Source organism: Rhipicephalus sanguineus, chromosome 7, assembly GCF_013339695.2.
Source record: "Rhipicephalus sanguineus isolate Rsan-2018 chromosome 7, BIME_Rsan_1.4, whole genome shotgun sequence".
NCBI lineage: Eukaryota > Metazoa > Arthropoda > Arachnida > Ixodida > Ixodidae > Rhipicephalus > Rhipicephalus sanguineus.
In genome coordinates this window covers 159,291,004-159,318,231 of record NC_051182.1, presented here as the reverse complement: position 1 = coordinate 159,318,231, position 27,228 = coordinate 159,291,004, and the positions used below count along the sequence as shown (strand labels likewise).

General features: G+C 46.5%; 4 protein-coding genes across 4 annotated transcripts in view; 3 read left to right on the top strand and 1 right to left on the bottom strand.

Moving 5' to 3' along the window:
• The window catches only part of LOC125759165 (lysosomal alpha-mannosidase-like), a 122,411-nt gene that overhangs the window by 14,960 nt on the left and 80,223 nt on the right, over positions 1-27,228 (bottom strand). The window lies entirely within an intron of this gene.
• Positions 40-7,926, top strand: LOC119400387 (venom protein 302). Its single transcript, XM_037667407.2, has 4 exons — positions 40-226; positions 1,257-1,310; positions 4,837-4,960; positions 7,537-7,926. The coding sequence occupies exons 2-4, from the start codon at positions 1,264-1,266 to the stop codon at positions 7,786-7,788; spliced, it is 423 nt and encodes a 140-aa protein (XP_037523335.1). The 5' UTR covers positions 40-226; positions 1,257-1,263; the 3' UTR covers positions 7,789-7,926.
• On the top strand, positions 9,319-14,187 carry LOC119400391 (8.6 kDa transglutaminase substrate). Its single transcript, XM_037667412.2, has 4 exons — positions 9,319-9,503; positions 10,343-10,399; positions 11,199-11,322; positions 13,938-14,187. The coding sequence occupies exons 2-4, from the start codon at positions 10,350-10,352 to the stop codon at positions 14,088-14,090; spliced, it is 327 nt and encodes a 108-aa protein (XP_037523340.1). The 5' UTR covers positions 9,319-9,503; positions 10,343-10,349; the 3' UTR covers positions 14,091-14,187.
• On the top strand, positions 21,730-27,146 carry LOC119400395 (8.6 kDa transglutaminase substrate-like). Its single transcript, XM_037667416.2, has 3 exons — positions 21,730-21,821; positions 24,126-24,249; positions 26,951-27,146. Exons 1-3 carry the CDS (start codon positions 21,772-21,774, stop codon positions 27,098-27,100), a joined length of 324 nt encoding a protein of 107 aa, XP_037523344.1. The 5' UTR covers positions 21,730-21,771; the 3' UTR covers positions 27,101-27,146.

The following is a 27,228-nucleotide window of genomic DNA, read 5'->3' as shown; positions in this document are numbered from 1 at the left end:
GATAACTAATCGTGGTTTTGGCACGATGCGGAAGGCGTGACCGCGGTGTTTGTTTGCGTTGTTGTACACGTCTTTGACGACGATTGGCTGTTCTGGCTGCTTCTGGCTAAGCGACAGAGGGGGACGGTATAAAAAGCGCGCGCAATTATTTATTTGCGCAATTTAGAGCTCTTCTCAGATTTTGCAAAGAGACGCGAAGCTTGTACGGACAGTCAGACCTTCAAACGTAAGTCCACTGCTTTGCATTCGGTCCTTTAATCGCATATATCTTGAAATAATTTGTTCCTGGGCTAGTTGGTTAATTGCGAACTGCAGAGCGTAAATTACGTACGGGACCAGAAGCACAGGACAAGCGCCAAACCTGTGCTGCGTGTTGTCCTGAGTGTTGGCACTTGTCCTGTGCTGCGTGCGTTCTTCTTTATCCCTTACGTAATTTACGCTCTGCAATTCACGATCCTTTCGAGACGAAATCAATGGCGCAGAAAAAAAAGCGAGACATTTCAATAACGGCTACAGTTACTCCTTGTATGATAACTGACTACAGGTCAGAGTTTACCTATGATATTATTGCCGATTTCGCGTACTAATGCTTAGTTATTTGTCGTTTTACTTTCTCTGCATCCGCATTTTGATATGTGTACTTAAATAATACGAACTTTCTCGCATGCTAAGCATTCAGTTAAATGGCGAAGTTCAAAGAGTTAAATTAGGTAGAGAATCATTATACTATATAGTGCGGATAAGGACGAAAAATGCCCGTTGGCATTGGCAGTGAATATTAGAGAGTTCTTAGTGTAGGGTACCCCTAGCCGTTGGGTCACCGCGTTCTTGCGTCCTTTTGTCCCTTACCCGCTTCCTTCTGTTCGCCAGCCGCGCCCGAGGAGAATACAACAGAACGCAGGAGCTTGCGGATTACAAGCCGCTTGGGGTGCCACGCCCTAAAACTCACCACTCTTAACGGCCCGCACCGAAGCAGATACGCACAGCGGAATTACGTCGGCATTGCCCTGCAAGCGACAACGCGACTCCACACGACCTCGGTCCCTCTCACTCACCCCTTACCCTCTCCTTTTGTCGCTTCGCCTGACAGTTTTGTCCGAAGCACGTAAACGCATTTGTAAGCTACTGGCAACTTTCATTAATGCTCTATTACTCTAACGTGTGTGAGGGAGAGAGAGTTACATGAGAGAGAAATAGAGATGGGATCTAGATGTTTTCCACCACCTCACATGACGCAGTCTTTGGTCTAATTGCAGGAACAACATGAAGATCGTTCTGGCGTTTCTTCTTGTCGCGTTTGCGGCTGTGTGGTAAGTGCTACAGAGCATATTTTCTCGAACAGTTTGTGACTATCATATAAGGAGCAATGTAGAGTGTTCTCGATCTTGTCATCGAGAAATCGACGATATTGGACTGCGTGATTCGATTGACCCCATCATAGCGTAGAACCAGTGTGTTGATAAACGCGATGACCGAACGGTACGGAAGCTATATGGAGCTGTTTTACTCCATATCTGTCGTTTCTCAAAATGTATATATGCCGTGACCTCGTTTTGGTCATCAACGAGAAAAAATCATTTAATATTCTACAGCATATTTCGCCATCGTTATATCTTAATCTGTCAGTTTGAATCTTCTATATTAGATTACCGGAAGTCCTTTTCCTTTTATTTTTCCAACTTCAGTTTGTAAAACGATTTCTTACAACATGCCTGGTTTACTTCCAATGAGAATACCCGCGATATTACTACGAAGGACAACAGCTATTACGAGATTCAATGGCACTGGACCGTAGACCTTTACGTCTCAGAAAAATCTAAGGTCTATGGCCAATATAGGCAATAACAGAAACGGGAACTGTTATCACTGAACAAGTTTCTAGAAGTGAGTGGAACACTTTTAGATAGACAGATTTTTATGTATATACTTTAACCTGGCCATGTCGCGTTATGTATACTTCGATGTGTAAACCTACACCGTAATGGTTTCAGTTCAATGAAGTTTTCGTTGCGAGTCTGCGCACGTGCTGTCCTCTCTTCCTCTGTTGTCCTCGTCTGAGCACAGTGAAACCTATTCCGCGACCCTGTGACTGGACTTAGTCAATTTTACTGTTCTTACGTGACTGGGCATCGTGAGTAGCGTTATTTTCAATTCGTTTGGTTTTCGTGTGACTGCATTTTATATGAATCCTAGCATTATATGATTGGACTGAATTTTCGAAAGAAGGGGAATTTTAAGGGCTCGTTTTTCTTTGATGGGCACAATATTCATTAAAACTAAGTCAACTAACAAACAAGAAAGCCATGTTACTTAATATAGCCATATCTTACCTAATATACTTAATATCTTACTTAATATAACACATATTATGTAAGGAAGCCAAGGAATGTATAGTAGATGTTATTTGTTGGTAATTATGATGTAAATATGAAGAAAGTAAAGTGGACGAAAATATAAATTGCCGCCGGCAGGGACCGAACCTGCGACCTTCGAGCTACTGAGCTACGGTGGCGTTCTGAATTTTAACGCAATAGCGTTAAAGAGCTCATTTCGCAGAAATGCCGGCGTCGGCGCCGGTGAAAAATCATCAGCGAAAAATCACCATCATGTCCGTGACCGAAAAATCAAGAAAGATGCAAATAAAATAAATAATAAATATTTTTGGATCCGAGTGAGAATCGAATCCATGCCGTCTGCGTGGCAAGCAGGTGTTCTACCACGGAGCCCCGCTACTTCTTGAAACTGCTCCGGAAGAAAGGAAGGAGTCTCCTCAACGCATGTCATATTGCGTGGCAGAAGCGTAGAATCGCGTCAGGCATCAAAACATGTCAATTGCGCAACGAGTGGGTGTTTTAAAGGCCCACCCATTACAAAGCGCTCAGACATATTTAACCATCATCACCAGCGAAAGCATCATCAAAGTGAACAGCTGCGTAGGATCTCGTGTTACCTTACGGACACATAGTGGGCCCTTCACTGATTCGCAAAAGAAATATTTATGGCGTAGTGGGCACTTGAGAACTGCACTTGCAGTAGGCATTCTACGATACTTTGAAACAACCAATGTTACGCGCACAATCGCTCGTTTCCTTACGGCACGGTTGAGGCATGCACCGAGAACCGAAGCGACGCTAGCAGTTGAGCATAGGCGACGCGCACGGGGACCGATTACGCTGTCGCGCTCTACTCTCGAAGGCGAAGCTGAAACGCGGTGTTTTTAGGCTTGCGCGAATATTCAAACAGTTCGAATATTCGAACGAACATTACAGTACTCGAATTTGCTTCGAAACGAATTTAAATTATTCTAAATTTCGAAGTAATCGGATTGGACGAATAGACATATATAAACCGCATATAACCTCCTGTAAAGGCGGTTACACTGCAGTGGGGCAGTGCTATTGCGTGAATACACCTATACAGGGGAACTCCGCACTGCCTCGAAACTCCACTTCAAGGTTAAATGAACAAATTTCCCTCACATCGATTCATCAATTTTTAAGTTTAAAAGCTCGTTATACCGGCTTATATGCTCTAAGTATAGTAAATTTTAAAATGTAACGTATTTTACATGTCATCACTTGCATTCTACCGGAAGTCAAATCCTGCTTATTCAAAGTTGCTTCCGCTTCCCTTTGAACTAAATAGAATGACATACCCACCACGCTGGTCTAGTGGTTATAGTGCTCGGCTGCTGACCCCCAGGTCGCGGGATCGAATCCCGGCCGCGGCGGCCGCATTTTCGATGGAGGCGAAAGTGCTTGAGGCCCGTGCACTTAGATTTAGGTGCACGTTAAAGAACCCCAGGTGGTCGAAATTTCCGGAGCCCTCCACTACGGCGTCCCTCATAATCATATCGTGGTTTTGTGACATTAAACCCCAACAACTGCAAAAAGAACGACATTTGCACTTGCCTTGTTTCAATTTTGAAAAATATTGTGCCGATTAGTTGGCTCATGAAAAATATGCTCATTTTTCTTATAATATGCGATATATTGTACTCGAATTCGATTCGAAATGATTAGACCAAGTCACTATTCGCTTCGAATTCGCTTTGAGCCTGTAATTTACTATTCGCACAAGCTTAGCAGTTTTACGTACCGCTGCATAAATGGGCTTTGTGCTTTTGTAATTTTCTTTTCATGGTTTGACTGATTTACGTGAACTTAGGTGCTATTTTATAATTTTTTTTCGGTGGCACGAGCACCGAGTGATACTCTTATTTCTCTTCCAAGCACTTCCGGTCGAACACTCACTTCCGGTTTTAAGAATATTTATAAAGAGACTTCCAAAACATAGAAATTAATTGTTCTGGTTCAAGTTAAGGGTTTTATTGCATACATAGAATATCGGCGCATAACTTTACCTGAGGACCAATTAACTGTCAGGATAATTAACGAAAATTCATTGATTGACTTCATTGAAAGATATTCAGCAGCTGGGATCGTTGCGGCCCCTGGCGAAGCAGTTCTCGACACGCACTTCTTTCTACGTGGCCTCCAAGATCCGCTTCGGCGGATCTCAGAGGCCACGCCAGGAACCATCAGATACCATCAGAACTATCAGATACCTAAGTCTAGGATTAGTATATGCTTGTAGGGTATGCAGTTGGGCGTGTAGTGTAGCCTCCAGATTTTTTTTTCTTTCGGGGGTGTGATGTGATTTTCACAAATTCTAATATATCAGAAAAAGAGTATCCGGCGCTACATAAAATGGTCAACATCTCCTAAACAACATACAATTTTCAAGAATTCGTGGAGGTCAACTTTAGTAACAGTATCGCGACAAAATCTAGTGCCTGGCCTGTTTTCTTATTTTATTTTATTTCTTCGTACGCAGCGTGTACGCCACGTCGGAGCCCCACTGCGAGGGTGTGACGTGTGACCCCGAAACCTGCCCCAAGCACGAGTGCCAGTGCGGGAGTCACAAGGACGCCTGCGGCTGCTGCGACTTCTGTAACAAGGTAAGTAAGCCCTGCCCCGTCGGAGTACTTCAAGTCGTATCAATTCTGAAACCTTGCCTAAAAGGGCACTAATGAGGAAGACTATTTCTATCGTATTAGTAAATTACTGTTTAACTACACCAAAAACCACCACGCTCGCTGCGAGAAGACGCTCGGCAGGCGAGAAAACGCGCGGAAAGAAAATGCGTGTGGTGACGAAACCTTGAAGTACCAGCACTAGTCGACATGACGCCATAGGTATTGAAAATGTCTTCTAGGGCCTACGTATAGTTCATAATCGGTAACGAAGAAGTACATTATCTTCTGAGGGAGCCAGAGACCTAACATACCAAGTTTCCGGAAATTTCGTTCAGCCAATGTGGTCGATGTACGAAAACGCACTTTGAAATGCCTGACGTCACCATCGAAGATTTCGGCGGGAAATTTAAAAGTCAAACTTACGACATTGATTTTTTCTTCTAATAATAAACCTATTTTGGTGAAATTGGCGACACTAGAGTTTTCAGAGTATAATTTATCAGTCTAAACTAATTCATTGTTTCACTTTACTGGCCCTTTAAACTATCGGCAAGCTTTTTCACGGGAGGGGGCGCGGATTGTGACGTAACTAACTTATGCGCTGCCAATGAACTGCTCGTCACGCGATAGAAATTGCTTGCGATGGTTTGTCCTTGAAGTTTTAATACATACTTATTTTAAACACGTTGTTTAGTGCGAGTACATGACAGAGAGCTCTCTTAAGACGAAAGCCCTAAGTGCCACACCAGACGCTGGCCGCAGCATGCGGTGCAAAAACCCACGTGACTGCAATAGAAATCAGATAAATGAAAATCAGGGTTCGAGCCGGAACCGAACCCAGGTATTCCACTTGGCAGTCAAGTATGATAACAGAAAGCCACGCCAGTGCTTGAAACCATTTCGTAAAAAGGCTCTATACAATCGTCATGTCGAGCAAGGAGTCACCTTAATATCAGATGCAATACTGCATGGCGGAAGCGTAGGATCGCATCAGGCGTCACACCGTTTTTTTTGCGTGTTCTTAATATAGACAGCGCGTTTAAAATAATTTCATATCAAATAAGCCCGAACAGTTACTGTGGTCAGTTCAGTTATGTGCAGATTTTCTTTCTATCTTCTTGCTACAATCGCGAAGATCGTAATTTTCCCTCGATAATTCTATACATGCCCTAAGTTCACATTGACATAACTTTTTATTGAAATAAAAATAAATTAAGGAGTTGTTTTAACCATTTAAGGCGACAGCTACCTCCTTTCGCTTGGTTGTTAGGAATCAAGATAACATTTCAGACAAGATATAGGCTTGTCTACTCTGAGTTCAAAATTTGTAGTTCTTACACAACACAGTAATGTTTGGCACACACGAGCCCAATGCCCGCACGCGATGTAGTTAAGTCAGTGCTTATCAGAAATAGCCTTGTCTTCAAAGAAGCGTTGAAGCACTTTCATTGCTCTGCGATTAATCTTTGATGTCTACGGGCCGAATATTTTGTCCAGTGAAAAAAATTTGTTGCGAGTCTAATCAACGCAGAATTATTCTAGTCAATATCTATGCATGGTGTGCTTGGGAGAATCGAGGAACAGGTAAAAAACATCCTGGCCGTCATGGCCGCATGATTGTGTTGTAGACGGCGCACGCTGAATAAGACTCTCAGGGCCCCAATGCATTCGCCTAAAACGACTCGAAGGCGAAAGCCATCTTCTTCTTTTTCTTAGTCGATGTACTGATCCTCCCCCGCTGCACTCCGAAAGCTTTCTGCCCCTAAAGCGGTAATCACACGGGGGACAAATCCTCGGGGGATAAAGGCGGAGCCTAGTGGCGTCCGTTAGCGAGGAGAATTCCCCACAAATGTCCCCCACTCCCACGGACGAGGCGAACGGAGGGGGAGACCAGAGTTACCAGACTACTCTGGTGGCTTGTACCGCCCGTTTCACCAGCAGCTGACGACGAGCTGCGGACTGGACACCCACTGCCGCTCTCTGCAGCAATGTTTATAGAACCAGGTCTGGAACCTGGTTCTATAGACGTTGCTCTGCAGGAGCAAGTGCAACAATGTGGCCAAACAAGAGCCCGAAATTCCGCTATATCCACCACCGCCGGGGGATCGTTTGTGCTGTCGGATAAAAGGTTCCCGTGTCCTCTGAGGAGGCGCGGGGGGATCTCGCCCACTCACTAATCCGTGACGTCGCGGTCACGTGATCCGCAATCCCGCCGTGTCCCCCGCGGATTTCTCCCTCGTGTGAATACCCCTTAACGTAGTTTCGCACCAGGATCGGAGGCACTGCAATCTTTCTGCACTTCACCTGGTTTCCGCTGCCTCCGTGATCGGCCCACCTTTGACCATGCCACGATATCATATGATTACGTCTTCACGTGACGTCACGTTATGTGACGCCATAATGAAGTCGTGATTACGTACATCAGGCATCTAAGGCTTTCACATTAAAAAATAATTCGATTTGTATAAGCAGCTCAGAGTCGTAGACGATGCATGAGGGTGTCAGTGCATCGCTGGAGCTAAGAGTCTGCCGCTTCTTTTTTTTTACTTTTTTCCCAGTGTCTGAACGAGGAATGCCACCCCGAACACAACGACCGTTGCGCCGATGGCTTGCACTGCGTCAAGAAGGTCATAGGTGAGGAGGTGACGCCCGTTGCAGGGCACTGCGAGGCAGAGCACGACGGCAGTTCCACCGCGGCACCAGAAGTCCACGTTCAGGTACCCGATTCGGAGGCGCCCGTTGATGAACACCACGCGCACCAGGAAGCTGGGGAGCAAGCCAAGAGCGGCGGCGAAGAGCACCACGAGTAATTATCTATGACCGCTGAAAAGACCTGAACGGCCGAGTAACAGAACCATTCGTTCACTCCTTCGCATTGGCTGTACAGATGCCGCTAGTCACGTGAAATAAACGACGCTGTTATTGAAATAAACACTACTTCTTCGGTGTTGAAACATTTTTATCTCTCCTTTTGCTCCTCCTTTCTCTCTCGCTTTCACTCCCCGTTTCTAAGTTCTATTTCTTTTATCTTTACATTACAAATGCAGAAAAAAAAACAGTAAACAGGCACGTAAAAATTTATGCGCAGCTTCAGCTGACATAACGTAGGCTGGTTAAATAGCGAAGCTGATGGCGTCAGTCCACCTGTGCTCCACCTGTGCTCGAGCACAGGTGGTGCTTGGACCATTGGTTCATTGGTCCACTCCTTTCACCGGCACAGCCAATCGTGCTCCTGTTGTCTCCTCTTCTCCACGCCAGCTGCACCACTCCCGCCATAGATAAGCCTTTGCTCTCCTCCTCTCCACGTAGCTGCCTTTTCCCTACCAGGCTCGACTCGCTACACTTGGCTTCCCTCTCACCCACCTAGCTTTTACCCATGATCTCCTTCTCTTCAGGCTTCGCTCTCGCAGCTGGGCTAGAAAGTGCGGACGACGGATCCCCAGGGATTTATCGCGGCTTTTTAAACAGCTCCGATGTTTTAAAAAAAAGTTGTGGCAGCTTAGCACTAGTGGTGCCCAGCCTGAGGGCAGCTGGGTGGCTTTCCTTGTTTCTCTTTGTTTTTTCTTTCTTTCTTCTTTTTTTACCTTTCGCTCTGTTTCTTGTATCTCTTTTTTGCATCTGTTTGTTTCTATTTCTTCATGTCTATTTGTTTCTTTCTGCCTCTATTTTTTTTATATTTCTCTCTCTTTCTATCTCTACTTTTCTTTCTCTCTCACTCTCTGCTTCTTTGTCCCTCTTTCTTTGCTTCTCTCCATTTCTCTATTTCTCTCTCCTCCTGTCTTGCTCTCTGTTTTTTCTATCTCTCTTTCGTGTCTGTTTCTTTCTATCTCTTTCTAACTATTTATGTCTTCATTCCCTTTATTTCTGTCTATTTTTCGCTTTCTCTTTCTTTTCTATCGCTTTCTTTATGTCTCTCTTTCTTTCTCTCTCTCTCTCTCTTTCACGTGTTTCACGTGCTCCACTTCGCCTAGCAGTGTTTTCGTTTAACCCTCGAACCTCCTGTACTCGGTAATGAGGCTTGTTCAATTCTTGTGGCGGATACCCGCCGGTCGTTTTTTGCAGCACCGCACAAACTACGGCGAGCTACAACAGATTCGCTGCTAAAAGCAGCAACAAATACATGGCAGTGACGTCAAACAAGCCCCTTTTTGCTGGGGACGTTGCTTGCCTTGCTGCCGTTGTCAGTTCCACCCCACCGGGCTACGTGTAAACTCCTAGCCACGCTATCATGAAGCGCCGCTTCGAAATAAGACACTCGTTGCCGACGAAATCAACAAGGCCGAGTCGAGTGATCGTTCTCTGTCGTCGTTTCTCCCTCCCCACGACAGCGCTGAGCCCAAGAGGCCTGGTGCCCACACCAGAGTTTAGAACAACTCCCCAAGAGGTGTGTTTGTTCCAGAGGTTCGGGGCATCACATGTAACCTCGGCGCTAGAACGCATACTACATCGTACACAGACATCGTCGAATAGACCTGTCGGAAACCGGTAGCACACGGATATCACATATTTCTACTTTCGACCAACGGTAAGAGGAACTCTACAGGTTTTTACTATTGCTTGCGAAGCTGTGCTTAGGTTTCGATTATTCGACGCCATTGCAAATGTTCGAAGACTTCGTCTCAGGACTCTTCGCGAGTTTTGATTACGTCATGGGTATACACAAATGCACTTACAGATGAGCAAACCAGAACATATGCAGGCGGCTGACCATGATTTTCATCATACGATATGTCCATAATTTCAGTGCAGCTTAGAAATGGTGTAGCGTACAAACATAAACATTGCATTATGGTACATGTAGCGTAGGGCGAAAATAAACAGAATTTTAAGCAACATGATTGTACATGACCTAGGTATTCTCTTTACTTAGGTCTCGCTTAAGATAGACTTTGAGGGGTGCGTTGGATATGCGAAAGGTTATTACGCAGTTTGCATTTCGCGTCATAATGTGAGCCACATTGATAGCGCATTGCGTATCACCATGTAAAGTTTACCCGCCGTGCTAGCTTAGCAAGTAAGGAGTCACACCGCAAAACTCGAGGCCGCGGGTTCGATCCCCAGACACGACAGCGGCATATATGCAAGATTTGGGTGTACTTTAAAGATTTACAGGTGGTCGAAATTAACCCGGATTATCGCAATACGGCTTGCCTCGTAATCGTGTCGAGGTTTTGAAATGTAAAACCCCAGGATTATTATTGCGTACAGACTTTTAATTCCTCGTCAGGCTGGGGACATTCGAACAGGCATTTGAATGAATGACTGATTAATATGACCGCAAGCTTATGACCCTATGTACTACGATGTCAGAACAAGTTCTACTCGAAGTCTAAAATAAACCGCTCCATTCTCTTTCTTTTTCAGGCGCAAGATGAACGCTGCATTCATAACAGTCTTATTCATCGCTTCGTTTGTCTTCAAGTGAGTAAGAACTGTAGCACGCAACTGTCATCATCATTCGCATCTTATCGACTCACTCGCTCACAATATTCACTCTTATCTTGATTCACTTACTATATTCTTATGACGTCAGCGTTCGTACCCTGGAAAGAGTGTCCCGACTAGCGCATCTCTCAATATTGAGTTACAGAGCAAGCCTGTTTACAGTATCCTCCATCATGCGCCCTGCTTTGTACGCGCGGAGCGGAATGCACTAGTCATCCGCAAAACAAATCGCATTTCCGCCCACCCAAAGCACTGAATTTTTGAACAAAAACTCACAGAGTCTCTTACGCATTCCCCTAAGACGACTGGACGACGAAAACCATCTTCTTCTTTTTCTTCTGAGTCGACGTATTGAGCCTGAGGATGAGCATGTTGTAAGTTGCCAGCAGATCTAGCCTTGCGAGATACGTAGGTAGTCGGCCCGCCCGATGTATTGATCCTCTCCTGCCCTCTTCCGAAAGCTTTCAGCAGCTAACGTAGTTTTAGGCTGCCTCCGGGATCGGAGTCATCGCAAGCTTTCTGCACTGCCTCCGTGATCGGCCCACCGTTGACAACAAAGTGATGATATGTGACGTCATAATGACGTAACAAATGTTTTCGATCTGTGACGTGATAACGTCAAATGGTGACGTCATCATGTGATGATTTTTCGCATCACTCGTGTTGAGGCCGCCGACGATCAACTTTGGCGTTTGATGAGGCATCTAAGGCTTTTGCCTTCATAATCGCCCAATCTGCCACACTAGTGTAAGTTATTGACGCCGCAAACTCGCAGGGTCTCCTCCACGCTTCCTCCCAACTGCGCTGAGGTGACGTGCAATCGAGATAGCTGTTCTCAGTTTGACTGCTCCTGCGGGACCTACAAGGACCTGTGCGGCTGCTGCGACCTTTGCCACAAGGTGAGCTGATTGCGCAGCCGCTGGGATTCGTGTTCAACGTTAGAGAGTCCTTAGAACGTTGATCACCTAATTGCCCCTTCTGTGATTTGTTCAAGACCTTATTTATTTTGCTCGTTGCTTCACCGCCTAATAATATCGTTGTTCACAGTTTGCTTTATTATCTTGTTGTAAGTAAATTGTTAGCATTATTAATCTTTGTGTCTCTGTTATTTTATATATTTGTACGAAATGTGATATGTGTTCCTCTTTTATTGTCGTTAATTGCCCTACCACTCTGATATATACTCTGTAAGCAAAGGGTAACATAAGTAAGTAAATAATCAAATAAAAATTCGGCAGATCCCATGTACCGTGGGAGTCGATGTTATGCGAAGCATGCGGCGGGTAGGTGACTGTGGCGTAACGTTTTTTTTTACTGAGCGACACGTTACAAAATGACGCTAAAGATTTGTATATATTTTATACGCACACATATATATGTTGAAGAGCCGCATATGTGTTATATAACCAGTTATTTACGGTTGGGTAACGCTGCCAATGGCAATGTGGGTATTACCAACATCAGAAGCGGTAAGCTGATATGTAGTGCTTATACGTGTCCCGAGAACGCACGCACGTTTCACGAACCCGTGTGCATGTGTGCAAGAAGTTCTTGACAGTTCTTGAACAAGGGCATCATCACCGTGATCAGTGAGCACCGGCAGCTGGTCATGACTTGTTATAGGATCCGGTAGTGATGGTGGTGACGAGGGGTCCATGTGTAGTGAAGTATTTGGTATGGTAGAGCTGTTGGAATTCGTGGATTCCTCGGTCATTTCGTCGACAAATTGTCTGTCGACAGAGCCGGCGACATGTCGGAACCTGAAGCCACCCTTCGCGTTGGTGAGGTATAGGCCGTCGAGGCTGGTAGGCCTGGATAGTGCTACGTAGACCAACATCAGTGGATGGTGTTTGTCGTATTTGTAGACTACCTGGGCGTATGTGGCCTATGTAGCCTAGTCTACAAAGCGGCTGTCAATCAATCTGGCATCATCGTCGGTCAGCATGAGGCCATTGCCCAGCCTCGTAAGTAATGAAGAGGACACTGCGTCGTTCTGGCGGACTAAGTGCACTTTACGGTGCGGTGATGTGGATATCATATGTAACATTCGTTAATGTATTCCTCCGGAGTCGAGCAATGCTTCGATATAGCTTGCTGAATCATAGGAAATACAAACGTTGATGTTTATTAGACTGCTATAAAAGCGGAGCCAACACTGGAACTACAGACTTTAATCTGATATGACGCCTGTATCGTAGGAGTAGACGTCGTAGGAGTATCATGTAGTGTTCATTGCTTTCTTATAAAATTAGATAGCCAGCACACCAACCACAATTGAACGTTGCACCGATATTACGCCTGCGTAGGCTGTTTTTTTCCAAACCAATTTATAGACATGGTGGACTCAGTGGTAGAATGGTTCTGTTGCCACGCAGAATGCTTGGGTTCGATTCCTGCTGGGATCCTCATTTTCATTCTTTCCATTCGTTGAGTCAACGCTGCCGATGTTGGTTTTCCTTAACGCTCTAGCATTTCAGTTAACAATGTTCTCGCCGTTCCTCGGTAGATATAAACTGTCAATCACGTGTGGCGCATACCCGTACACCGCGCCCGTTGTAAACGGGTATGTGCCACACGTGTCTAGTGGAAAGGGTTTGACGACGTACGCGACAAGATTTTAAGTTTATTGATGTCATGACCAGGCAGTCGTATTCGTCAAATCCTCTTACTCTCCCATGCAAATTTTGGTCTACACCAAGTTAAGGAGGCGATCATGAGAGCACCCAGACGTAGGCGGCTAGATAGATAGATAGATAGATACGTAGATAGAAACGCTCAAAGTGCCAGAGGTTCGCTAAGAAATGCTTCGCATTTAATAAATACGGCACCTTTTCCACCTTAGGATTCAAGACTTTGCCACTTTTGTTTTAAATTACAGGTTCTATACGTGTCTCCGTCTAAGCCCCGTTGACGTTCTTTCGCACTGAAGTTTGATCGAAACCCGGCCGCATTTTCGATGGAGGTGAAAATGTTTGAGGCCCGTGTACTTATATTTAGGTACACGTTAAAGAACCCCAGGTGGTCAGAATTTCCGGAGCCGTCCGCTCCAGCGTGCCTCATAATCATGTCGTGGTTTTGGGACGTTAAAGCCCCACAGTTATTATTATTATTATTATTATTATTATTATTATTATTATTATTATTATTATTATTATTATTATTATTATTATTATTATTATTATTATTATTATTATTATTATTATTATTATTATTATACTTAAGTTGACCACATTTAGAAGAGACCAGAAAACGCATTTAAACTATGGCTCGACGCCTGTCTAATAACGTGACAAGAGGAAGTAATATTGACTAAGTATGCTTGACTTGAAAGGGGCTCTTATTTTCTTAGCGTCAGAGACGCTTTCAAACAGGCATCCCAGAAGTATATGCTATTGCCGAAATAACTGTCTGCCGCTAGAATACTCCGGATGTCGCTAATGTTCACTACGCGTGCATGGCTCTGCGCATGCGCGCACTTAACGTTTTCTCTACTAATCCTCCCTTATTGACGCAGTGCCCGGATGAGCAGTGCAACTCGTACTTCTTCGACCTGTGCTCCAGTGGCCACGAATGTGTCCTGGACAACCCTTCGACTCGATTCGAACACGGCGGTGTGGGACACTGCAAGCCTAGAAACGCTACCACGAATAGTTCGCGAAGATCATGAATGGCCGCGTTAGACGGGTCATTTTTCTTGTGTTTACACCTCTTATCCTGGCCCTTTATATTTCATGAACAACACTAATAAAGGAGTTATGTAAGTGTACGCCTCATTCGTTCTCGTGCGCTTTCCTGCTTCTGTCTTTTACATCATCATCATCATCATCATCATCATCATCATCATCATCATCAGCCTGTCCACGCCTACTGCAGGGCAAAGGCCTCTGCCACGTTCCGCCAATCAACCCGGTCATGTGCTTTCTGCTGCCACGTTATACCTACAAACTTCTTAATCTCATTTACCCACCTAATTTTTCTGTCTCCCCCTCACGCGTTTGCCATCTCTTGGAAACCAGTCAGTTACCCTTAATGGCCACCGGTTATCCTGCCGACGGGCTACGTGCCCGGCCCATATCTATTTCTTCTTCTTGATTTCAACTATGATATCCTTAACCCCCGTTTGTTCCCTGACCCACTCTGCTCTCTTCCTGTCTCTTAAGGTTACCCCTATCATTTTCCTTTCCATCGCTCGCTGCGTCGTCCTCAATTTAAGTTGAACCCTCTTTGTAAAAGTCTGCACGTTTCTGCTCCATAGGTAAGTACCGGTAAGATGCAGCTGTTATATACCTTCCTCTTGAGAGATAGTGGTAGACTACCATTCATGATTTCATAATGCTTGCCGAATGAGCCCTATCCCATCCTTATTCTTCTAGTTATTTCACTCTAATGGTTCGGCTCCGCGGTTACTACCCGTCCTAAGTAGACGTACTCCTTTACAACTTCCAGTGTCTCGCCACCTATCGCAAAGCGCTGTTCTCTGGCAATATTGTTCGACATTAGTTTTACGCATATTAACGCGATAGCGTTAAAGAGCTCGTATCACAGAAATTCCGCCGTCGGCGTTGGCGTCGGCGTCGGCTCCGTTGGTTGTGAGCGAAAAATCATCATCTTGTCCGTGACCGAAAAATCGAAAAAGCTGCGAATAAAATAAATAATAAAAATGTTATGTCCGAGTGAGAATCGAACCCAGGCCGTCTGCGTGGCAAGCAGGTGTTCTACCACACAGCCAAGCAGGTGTTCTACTATACAGCCACGCCTCTGCTTGGAGCTGCACTGAAAGTAACTTTCATACTTCCCAAAAATACGCGTCCTGTATAGAGGTGTCACAGTACGAGATGTAATATCGCAGTAATATTGCGTGGTACAAGCGTACATTGCCATCGGGCGTCACACCATGACCATATCATAACGACTTGGTGGTTTAAAGACAACCACCCATTACAAAAGGCACACAAATTACTGCGCGTATTCCCTTAAGACCACGTAGTGGGTGCATCGCAACTTCGAAAAAGTTTCTCGCGCATATTTGATCCTGGTTTAAAGCATGCTACCCATTACATATGGCACACACCTTAGTGCGCGCATTCTGTTAAACCCTCGTAGCGTTCGAAGTGCGCACTAGGGGCAGGTGATCGCTATCGCGTTCAACTCTTAAAGGCGAAGCTTAAGCGTCCCCCAATTTTTAACTTTCAGACCTACTCTTCCACTTTCCGTATCCAGTTCAGTAATCATGAGCTGTAATTCGTCTCCCGCGTTACTCATCGATGCAATGTCATCAGCGAATCGCAGGTTACTGAGATACAGCAGAGCTGTTATTCTCGGGGTTCGCCGTGTGTCGTAGATAGAAACTTATCATCATCATACACCGACACGCGCTCTATCACGCCCAAGTACTCTTCACAAATGGCTACCAGGAGAAGCTGAAACGGGCGGCTCCTAATCGCCATTTGCCCCCGTGTGTGCTCTTAATTTTTAGTGGACCAGCGTGGTGAGTGGTGCGTGGAATTTGCCCAATTTCTGTGGCACACACATCACATCACATCCCTTTATTTCCTTAAAGACCCCTAAAGGGGGTAGTACATAAGGAATGGGTGTACAGTACAGCCAGGTGAAATTCATTCGGAAAGAAAATTGGTTACATTGTTCAAGATGGTTGATGGAATAGTAATGGCTGCAATGTTGTGGGAAAGGCCATTCCAATCTGATGCTGCTCGGAGGAAAAATGAAGAGGAAAATATGACGGTGCGAGCACGTGGGCGTGACACTTGTAGTTCGTGTCCGCCGCGATGAGGTATGCGGGTAAGGTGAACGATGTAAGGTAGATGGCCGAGATCACTGTAAAAGAATTTCTGGAATAAAGACAGCGTTATACGAGAGAGCAGGCATAGCCACGTATAATGTAGTATCCGCCTCGTGCGCTGGTATGGTGGCGCCACCGCTCGGCTCCCCTGGCGACTAGTGAGGAGAAAGGCGGTTGCACCCTCTCCCAACCCCCCATACATGCCCCCATACGATCCCATGCATTTTGAATGAAGATTGCGATTCCGTTGCGCAAAAACAAACTGGCGCCATCTCTCGACAACTCGCCACACCGATGATGCAACACCTCCTCTTGCTTCCACCGATTTGCAACGCTCCAAGCTGACCCATATATGTCTCCACTTTTTTTATTTCTTTCGGCTGCCGTGGGAGCGCGCGCTGTGCAGTGGGCAGCTAGGGTGCGTCGATATGTGCGCGCCTCCGCTTCCAGGGTGGAGACACCTTTTGAAAGACTCCGCGCCACCTGGCGGCCATATTGGTTCAAGAGTGTCGGGCGGCGCGCAGAGGCTAGCGCGGGAACGGTGCTGTGAACACATTGTTCTTGATGTATTGAGATCAGTTCTTTGGCCGCTATGACAGGCTGCCGTGTGCCACTGTGTACTAGTTCACACGCGAAAGGCCAGCGAATGTTTCGCTTCCCTCGTAACAGCGAGCGAAGAAAAAAATGGGAAGCACTAGTGAAACGCGACCGCTGCATCCGACCAACAGCACCAAGATATGCGAGGTTACTTGTTCACTTTTTCGGAAAAAGACCTCATTAAATTCCCGTTCCATTCCGTGCAAAAGGCGCTTAATTCCATTCCCATTCCGTTCCTCCAAGCGTTGTTCCCGTTCCATTCGCATTCCATTCCGGGGTCACGAAAATGTGGAATGATTCCGGAGTCATTCCAATTCCGGAGTGGCAACTCCGCAACACTGCTTTGAACACCCGGTACATCAAGCTAAGGAGACGACCACGAGAGCGTCCAGCCAGACGTAGGAGGCTGGATAGATAGAAGCGATCAAATTCTGTGCTTTGCTAAGAAATGCTTCGCATTTAAAAGTATGAGCATCCTTCCTCGAATGTGCAGCGCAGTCGCATTTATCATAGAAAAGTTACAGAGCGCAAAGACGGAGACCGAGTGAAGAAGAAACAGGGCTATAGCGCTGAATCAGAACTGTCCCCGTCTGAGTGCGCTGTGACGTTTCTAAGATGCAATGCCAACTCAAGCCATCCTCGTACCTATCACCCCAGGCTATAGTTCTACGGCTTCACCACGAAGACGCAAAGCGGTGTGATGTTTAGCTGTTTCAAATTCCATCACCGTTGCTAAGGCAACGTAGTCAAATGACAGATGAGTCAGGCTGGAGGAAACGTTTCGACGGACTCGTCTCCAAGTCCCTGTGTCAAAACGTCGACTGCGACTTGAAGTGTCCATGCTCATTCCAGCGATGATTGTTTCAAATATGGTTTCGATCACAGTTTTCGGTACATCAATGTTAAGACTCCACTTCGCGTGGTTATGCACTGCCTCCGGGACCGACCCACATTGACCAAGCGAGGGTGTCACGTGATGAGATCGTGATATGTCATGATAACGTCACACATTTCCGCGATATGTGACGTCACAAGATCTACGAAGCTCCACCCTCTCTCATCACAGACCGAGCGCAGCTGCAGTTTCTGCGAAGGGTTGAAACATGAAAATCGTGGTAGCACATAATAAGCGCAAGAACTGGACAACAAATGCAATAGCGCAACTGCTAAGGAACTTGCACACAAGCCATAAAAATTTAATATTAATTGTTAGGGTTTAACGTCCCAAAACCACGATATGATTATGAGAGACGCCGCAGTGGAGGGCTCCGGAAATTTCGACCACCTAGAGTTCTTTAACGTGCACCTCAATCTAAGTACACGGGCCCCGAGCATTTTCGCTTCCATCGAAAATGCGGCTGCCGCGGGCGGGATTCGATCCCGCGACCTGCCGGTATGCAGTCGAGCACTATAACCACTAGACCACCGTGGCAGGTGCAAGCTATAAAACATTTCTGATGTGATGCTTTCTTAAGCACCTTCCGATTAGCCCCATGTATTTCTTCCCGCATGACAAGGGAGTAAAATATACAAGTCTCGACGATTGCAACAGATGTACTACAGCAGTTTCTGTGTCATACGCCACATTTTCAGATTCGTCCTCTGATGAGGCACTTAAGGCTTTCGACTTAACAATTAAATATCTAGTCTCATTCACCTCGCATTCGCCTCGCGTTCCAACGCTCCCGACTTGGTTTCTTGTGTAACTTCAAGTCCGTTGCCAAGGCGTGGAAGTTTCCAAATGAGCTACCGGAGCGTGCCAACTCAACTCACAGCAACCTTCATTCATACTATCGCCGATTCATGCGATCGTCTTTTTTGTATACCACGTGATCACTTTTTTAAATACTTGTACTGTAACTATGTATTGATATAAACCTGTTAAAATCACGCATGTTTAAATGTACGTGTCGTGATGTTTATCGCAATTCGATGTCATTATTTTTTAGACGTACACGTTGCTGGGCTAGTCGGCTCATGTTGAAATACAAGCCACAAAAGCTAGGCTGTTTTTGCGCAAGTAAATAACGAGGGAAGGGGCCAAGGGGAGCGCATCGTCTTCTTCAATATTTTTTAGTATACATGCATACATTTCCGTTTTTGTACGCAGTTGTATACAATGTATATATGCGTCTAATGTTTATCAGTATTTTATGTCCTACTTTGTCTCCATACTACGCTGAATATCCTTTGTTCATTATGTACTATCGCGCTCAGTATGAGCTACATCACGCGAGCGCGTGGCCGAGTGCTCTGCACGGCTGTACAGTGGCGCCGATCTTGGCATATTTTCGAGTTATCGGGAGAGAGTTTGGCTGCTCGTGCGAGCGCGTATCGCCCCTACTTGCTTGCTTTCACCCGCGAAGTTATCATTTTCTAAGCTGATATCACCGCAGGGCAAAACGTGGGCGAGGGAGAACGCAAGTGGAGGCGATGCGCGCTCGCAGGAAGAGCCAAACTCTCTCCCAATAACTCGAAATTTTTTCAAGATCGGCGTCACTGTACAACCTTGCAGAGCGCTCGGCCACGCGCTCGCGGGATGTAGCTCATACTGAGCGCGATAGTACGTTTATGTTGCCTAGAAATGCATCTGTACGGGCTCTCGGGCACCTCCGAGTTGCATTTCGCGGCTTCTCGCCTGAGGTGACTTCCAACTATTATTTTGGATATAAACTGTATTTGTTCTTAGTCTTCTGTCCAGTTTTAGATTAGTGTAACCTTGACCAGCTTAACCGAGAAAAGCCGCGCCACCCACTGCAACAGCTCCAAAACCAGCTCGCAAAATCAGGCCGCGCCTGGTGTCCGTCGCGTGCAGTTCCGCCTCTTGCAGAGATAAAAGTAACGCTGCTTCTGTATAAGCAACCGGCTACATGCGACCCAGCTGAAACGGACGCAAGAATCTAGGGGGCAAGGAGCGCTTGAAACTGCAGTGAGTAGTGCTCTTTTTTCGGATACGAGTTTTCTCCTTTTCTGCTCGTTTGTTCATCCGTTGTAGCTGTGATAAACATTTTCTATAAAGCATCGTTCAATAGCGAGCGCCGTAACAGGTCATACGTGCCTTAGGAGCGAAAAGACAAATACCATTGAATTTACGGGACGATTGGTTGATCAGTGAGGGCACGCTCATATTATAATAATAAGTGTTGGGGCGTAACGTCCCAAAACCATCATGTGATTGTAAGGGACGCCGTAGCGGAACACTCCGGAAATTTCGACCACCGGAGGCGCCCCTCCTAGTTATATAGGAAGGGGTAGCAAAGTCTGCCCCATACATTGAACTCCTGGTCACATAAAAGGGGGGGGGGGGGCAAAATCTGCCTCGTACATTGTCTTTGGAGGGTGGGGGCGCTGCGATCAACCATCGCCCCCCCCCCCTGATGGGGAACCCTGCGCAGGCCTTTCGCTGACGCGACCGCTCTCGATTGTCAAGCGTTAGTGCCGTCAGTTACTTCTTGCGTCTTCGTGTGTGCGCGTTGTCCTAATATTAAGCGTTAAAGAGGCCGTGTAGCAGAAATTCCGGTGTCGGCGTCGGCGGCGATGTATTTGGCTGCGAGAAAACAATTGGCGGTGTCCGTGAACGAAAAACGCGATGAATGCAAATGATAAAAATTATGGGTCCGAGTCGAAATTTAACATAAGCCTTCTGTGTGGCAGACCGGTGTTTTACCGCAGATCCACGCCAGTGCTTGAAACTGTTTCGAAAAAAAAAATTAAGTTTACACTAGCCGTGTAAAGCTGAAGAAGCAGCGAAGCTGGTCGACCTTAGAGGCTTAACGTGACCTTCTTGTCTGACATTTCCTTGACGTAGACAGAGTAGAGTCGAGCCACAGCCTGTCACAGACCATGCAAGAATGTCGAAACTCCAGCGCCAGAAACTAACGTGCCAACATGGCTCTGGCACGTGCCCCGGTAGAAGCGCGGGCCTTTCGTCGCTCGTACTCGGCTCGCGCCACGCAGGGCAAACTCGGCGCGGCGGCTGCGCGTGTTGTCTCGGTCAATGGGCGTAGCTTAGAGGCGGCACCTCCTCGGCGCATGCGCGGCTAGGCGAATGGCGCGGAGGGTTTTTGGCGGACGGTGGACGTTGTACCTCGAGCTTTAAGAGCTTCGCTCTTTAAAAAGAAATGCTATACAGGCGTCATAATAATAATATCTGGCGTTTAACGTCCCAGAACCACGATATGATTATGAGAGACGCCGTAGTGGAGGGCTCCGGAAATTTCGACCACCTGGGGTTCTTTAACGTGCACCTAAATCTAAGTACACGGGCTTCAAACATTTCCGCCTCCATCGAAAATGCAGCAGCCGCGGCCGGGATTCGATCCCGCGACCTTCGGTTTAGCAGTCGAGCGCCATAACCACCAGACCACTGTGGCGAGGCTATACAGGCGTCATGCGGTGCGAGGGACCACGTTAACAGATAGAATATTGCGTGACATATCAGTGTAATCGCACCGATCATCACACCATCTAAAGTGCGCAACGAGTAGGTGTTTGACAGGTGCCCACCCATTATAGACGGCATAATTAATTATCATCAGCAGCAACAGCGTCAACGAAGCGTAGGTTCGCGTATTGCGTTACGGACGCGGAATGGACACTTCGCTAATTCGCAAGAATGATGAATTATGGCGTACTGGGCACTTCGCAAATGTACATGCAGTAGGCACGTTCTCTGAGCGACCTTAAAACAGTCAATGCTACGTGCGCACAGACGTTGCTTTCCTCGCGGCCCGGTTGAGGTGACCATCGAGAAGTGAAGCCCGATTGGCGATTGAGAAGGCGGTGCGAACGGGGCCAGATTACGCTATCGTGTTCTACTATTGAATGCGAAGCTCATGCGTCTGCCGATTTTTTTTCTTTTTTTATGTATAGGTAAATCACAATGTGACATTTCTCTACCGGTGTAAATACTGCCTGTCGCTCAAACCACTTAAAAATTTTCAGATTCACCATGAACGTAGCCTTGGTCACGCTCTTATTCAGCGCAGTCGCAATAACGAGGTAAGTAAAGTTCGTTGCATAATAATTAAACCCGGTGTTCAAAGCGTTTGATTGTTCTGTAGCAAAGCCCAATTCAAGCTCTTAAACCTTAAACAGCCCCAGAAAAGTAACTCAGCAATTACAGAAATGTAATCGGTTACTTTTGCGTTACTTTCCTTCAAAAGTTTATTGCCGTAACACAACGCAAGTTTACTCAAACTAAAATGAACTACTGTGGCTTGCATGGTGGAGAGAAGGCTGGAAGCTTGCGTCAAGGCTGGGAGGCTTACTGCGGATTCTGTGATATAGTGTTACAGGCTATTAAATTTCAACCGTAGTTTCTTTTTTTTTTCAAAGTTGTCGTCACTGATTCTTCCACGTTTCCTCGTTCGCGATCAGATGCGACACTGAACACTCTTTCAATGCACGCACCGGTATTATAGCGGTATTATAACGTAGGAACACCTTGCGCACCATCTCGTAGTTGCGCAGTGCTTCGATGCCGGTGTCGATGTGCTCTATGAAGCGTCGCGCTTTGCTGTTGCTGACGCTCGGGTAAGGCGTTGCAGTGAAGGCCAAGGATAAGGTGAAAAAGTAGGCCTTGCAGGGGCCCCCGTCTGGCCGGACGGGGGGTCTCTACACAGACATCGCATATTTTTCGGAACGAGAACTGCCCTACAAGACCGGTAACAACATGATTTTCGAGAACAAAATGTAATTGATCACCGGTAATCAGTTGCAAAAAAATCTACTTGAATTACCCGGAACGTTAGAGTTTCAAAAAATAATCGATTATATTATAAAATACAAGAAACTCTAGCTGATTACATGTAATTGATTCCTTGTAATGCGTTACGTAAAACTCTGATCAGTGGCCGCCACTGTGGTACAGCACTTACAGTGCTCGGATGCCGACTCGAAGGACGCGCGTGCGATACCGGCCGTAATGGTCGCATTTCAATGCAGCCAAAATGTTATCAAAAATACGGATGCAAATTTGCTTCGAGTATAACGTCTAACAATGAACGGTGGTAAGGTCCACGAACCGTGCGATCGAGGTAGGGTAGTCGGCGAGGCCTGACGCCCGTTGCACGGAGGGGGCGAAGGTTAATTGTAGGTATGTGCAAGTCCCGAATAAATGTGTATGCCTAACGGAGGGCTTTCGAAATAAAAAAAAAATGCTAGAGACCCATGTACTATGCGATGCCAGTGGACGTTAAATAACGCCATTTACGTAAAACGTTTTACTCTAATCTTTTGCTGATTCCAAGTACCATCGTTTAGGCCGAAATTCTATGTTACTTTTGTGAACACTTGTAACTGAACTCCTTTTTTGTTGCACCTGCTGTAACCCCATTTTTTTGCTCCGAACTCATATTATAATGGCAGCATTTTTAAAATCAAACATAAAATAAACAAAAGAGTCACACGCCTCCTTATGTATTTGCCGGGGACGACTGGAAGGCGAAAGCCATAACCTTTTTCTTCCCGATCGATTGTATTGAACCCCGCCCGCAAGCTTTCCGCACCCAACGTTTTGCACTGCCTCCAGGATCAGAGGCACTGGAAGGTTTTTGCACCCCAGGTTATTTTGCAGTGCCTTCGTGATCGGTCCACCTTTGACCAAGCGACGATGTCATACGATGACGTCACACGGTGACGTCCGAGTGACGTTATGTGGCGTCAGAGTGACGTAACTATAACGTCACGACGACGTCCCAAATCTTGGTGATTTGTGACGTTGCGATTATGTGATAGGGCTATACATCATCCCATGATGACTTTTTGCATCACACGTGCTGACGCCAACGGCCCCTTTTCGTGCTTGATGAGGCACCTATTACCGGTGTCACACGAGCACTTTCGATCACGATCAGGGCTGATCCGGATCGGACTTCCTGATCGCGATCAACTAGTTTGTCGCTGCCACACGGTACGTACTAATGCGGATCGAGTTTGGCGCAGACGTTAGCCAATCGCGATCACGAAGCTACATCGCGATTGTCTCGATCCCGATCAGCCCTGAACGCAATTAAATGTGCCCATGTAGCAGCACCTGATCACGATCGAGCCTAATGCGGATCGGTCCTCATCGCAATCAAAAGTTCCCGTGTATACCGGTGTCACGCGGCACACTGCTGATCGCGATTAAGCCAGATCCTGATCAAATTGCTGAACAGAGATTGGCTGCCTTCTGCAGCTTGCGTAAAGGAGCCAACCGTGATAAAGAAATTTGATCAGGATCAGGCCAGATCGCGATAAAAAGTGGCCGTGTGACACCGGTATAAGGCTGGCCCCTTAATAAATCAAGCAATAAACTTGCAGCTCATCAGGGACGTCACTGTTAAGCTGCTCTTCGTTCACGTGCACTCCGGACTACTGTGAACAACGGCAGTGCCCCTGCGGATCCTACAAGGACCACTGCGGATGCTGCGACCTTTGCTATCAGGTACGGGAGCACGCATGAAGCATAGAAGTTCAATTCAATCCAATTATTTTTCATTGATACATTATTTGTGCAAACAACTGCTGGGCCAGTAGCCAAAGGCTAGTGAAGGCCCATAGTCAATACACATGTAGCAGCAGTACTCATATCTAGCTCTCAGTGATACAACCTTATGCAGTTGGGCGAAATACATACGCTCAAAACAAAACAAAAGGAAAGAGTATATTGTACATATGAATCACTAGGAGAATACATAGTTATGAGAATACACACACAAAACTCAACCGAAACGAAACAGCATATCATACGTAGAAGCAACATATTTGCAAAGGTCAGCGTGCAAGTGCTTACGCTGAACAACTCCGTGAAGGAACAACTTGGCACAGTATGAAACTGACGGGGAATCACGTAACTTTTTATAAGTACAGTTTTTCCATGACAGGCACGAAATGGTTAGCAGTCTTACCTCAGGGGGTACTGCGTTCCAAATTTTGGCGCCATGAAAGTCAAGCAGTCGTTGGCCATACGTGTTTCCAAGTGCTACGTTGAAGTGTGCATTTGTTTTACATTCCTTGTATTGCGGTTAGGTGCAGTGAACAAGCTCACTGGTAATGAGTGATTCGCGCATGAGTGATTCCCACACAATTTCGAAGGGTTCTCCGTCAGGAGGAGCGCCAAGTTTCACCGCAGTCACTCCCCCCTTCCCGTTAGTGGGGTCCCAAAGAAAACAAGTTACACGTCTTAACAGCGCAAAGCACACAAGGCAGAGACACGTAAACCTTGGGTGTTTGTGGCTTCGTGCTATTAAAGGGGCACTGACATGAAAATTTTTACTTGTCGTTTTCTTGCGTCAACTGAAAGGCCAAGCCCTCAAGTGCCTAGAAAATGTACTGCTAAGCGCGAGTGCACCCTGTAAAAGTAGTTACAATGTGTTTTTAATGCTAGTTGCAGATGCTACTGTACCCTGACGTCAGAACACGGTATAAGCTTCTCGCCACGTGCTCGCGCAAAATATCGCGACGTTTCCACGGCCGCTCCGCACCGCGGCAGAGGCGTGGGCATCTACGAAAGTGTGCACGGCGTTAATGGAACCGGGACAATCCAGTCCGTATACATGCAAGGTGCGTCGCGCAGACCAGCGTAACAAAGCCCAGCTATGAGGTGCAGCTCGTGGTGAGCAGCCGCCTTGTTTTGTTTACAAATGCGACGTCTTAATCACTACTTGTTCTTCCTGAAGACAACCATTGCTGTTTTTGCAAATAATGAATACAGACCGTTTCGGCGAACTGATATCACAAACAACTCCACACGACAAGATGCCGGCTCATAGTGCAGCGATCTTGCTACCGCTGCTTACACGTGACATCACATTGCCATGACCGTGCCGTCAAAGTCGCTTTAAAAAAAAGCAGAAGTCGCCAGACGTACGGGTAAATGAAAGGCCGAGCTAGTGCTCCACCGCCGATGCCATTCTGCTATATTCATCGAACTGCCCTTCCAGCTGCAGTTTTCAAAATTTGAAATTCTCTTGGTGACCTCCTTGAAACCGTTCGAAGCTGCAGTATGAGCCCTTTTATCTTTTAATGTTACGGAGAGAATCTGTACGATATATTTAAAGGCGGAGAAGCGCCGGCCAAGTTCGATAGGCTTATGCTTATCGAGCTTCAGCAACTTTAACAGAAAACATGGTGAACCTGTGAAGTAGCGCGTCTTAGCTTAAGTAACATGGTAAATATGCGCCAAGAGTCATTGAGAACCTAAGAGAAGTGCCCTTGCACTGCGATCGAACCGAATAAACACATGCTCACGCTGCGATTACTTTCGTCGCCCACTAGTGTCAACATGATCGAGTGCATCCAACGAGCACCGTTATGGCCGAAAGAAAGCATGAGAACAAGAAGTGACGCATTAGCGCGGAAAATGACGAAGGGGCTCGGCTTTCCCAGCGAACGGTAGTGATCTATTGCTTCCGTCGCTCTTGCTCATGAGGCCTCGCGGGGAATGAGTAAAACCATGTTGCGGTGGAGTTTCTGTAGGTGTTTCAGCACCCCAACCCACAGCTATTGTCATTCGACATCCCTTGAACTTTCGGCCACCACACATACGACGAACGTTGCTTATTTCACTCCGAAAACGCGAACAGCACGGAGACACACGTGCATCGACGTAGTTAACTACTGCTGCCGTCAGCTTACGTTCCCGAGAGTAATGGGCAAGTTCGCCATCAGTAGCGCTTCCGTCGGCGAGCACTGGTGACGAAAAAGGAAAATCACTTTTTTCTTCTGCTTTTTGTCGAGCCTGGTGGCACAGATGTCACCGCTCTGTTAGACTGTTACAAAGGGGACGCTCATAGCATCCATCCATCTATACACTACGCGTTTAGATATTTTCAACGCAGAAAGTGTGCACCTCCTTTCCGGGCTGTTGCACGGCTACACAAAGGGTGACGTCGCGCTTCGGCGGTGCATTTTTGGGGGTCATGAATATTTACAACAGCACAGAGGCGATTATGGCGGCACCCAGGGAGTCTTCATTGAAAAGTGTATACAGAGGCTCGCTCGGTGTCCCGGAGAAAGTTTCGCCTCGAGTTCTAAAAATATCTCCGTGACAGTTTTTTATAACAAAGGCAAAATCTTTTGTTCAATAGCGGAGTTAAATTGCGCAAATACTACACTGCTTCAACACTGTATCTTCTTCCGTTCAGTGCCCGGGCGACCAGTGCAACCCGTGGCTTCTCATCATCTGCTCCGAGAACCACGAGTGCGTCCGAGACGACCCTGGCATGCCGTTCGAAATGGGTGCAATAGGACACTGCGCACCTATCAACGCCACTGAGGCCTCACATATTTCTTAATAAAGGTCACGTGATCCCTTATGCTTTTGCGTAAGACGACTGGAAAACAAAAGCCGCTATCTTCTTTTTCTTCTTCGTCGACTGTGTTGAACCCGGTCCCCCCGAAAGCTTTCTGCACCCAATGTGGT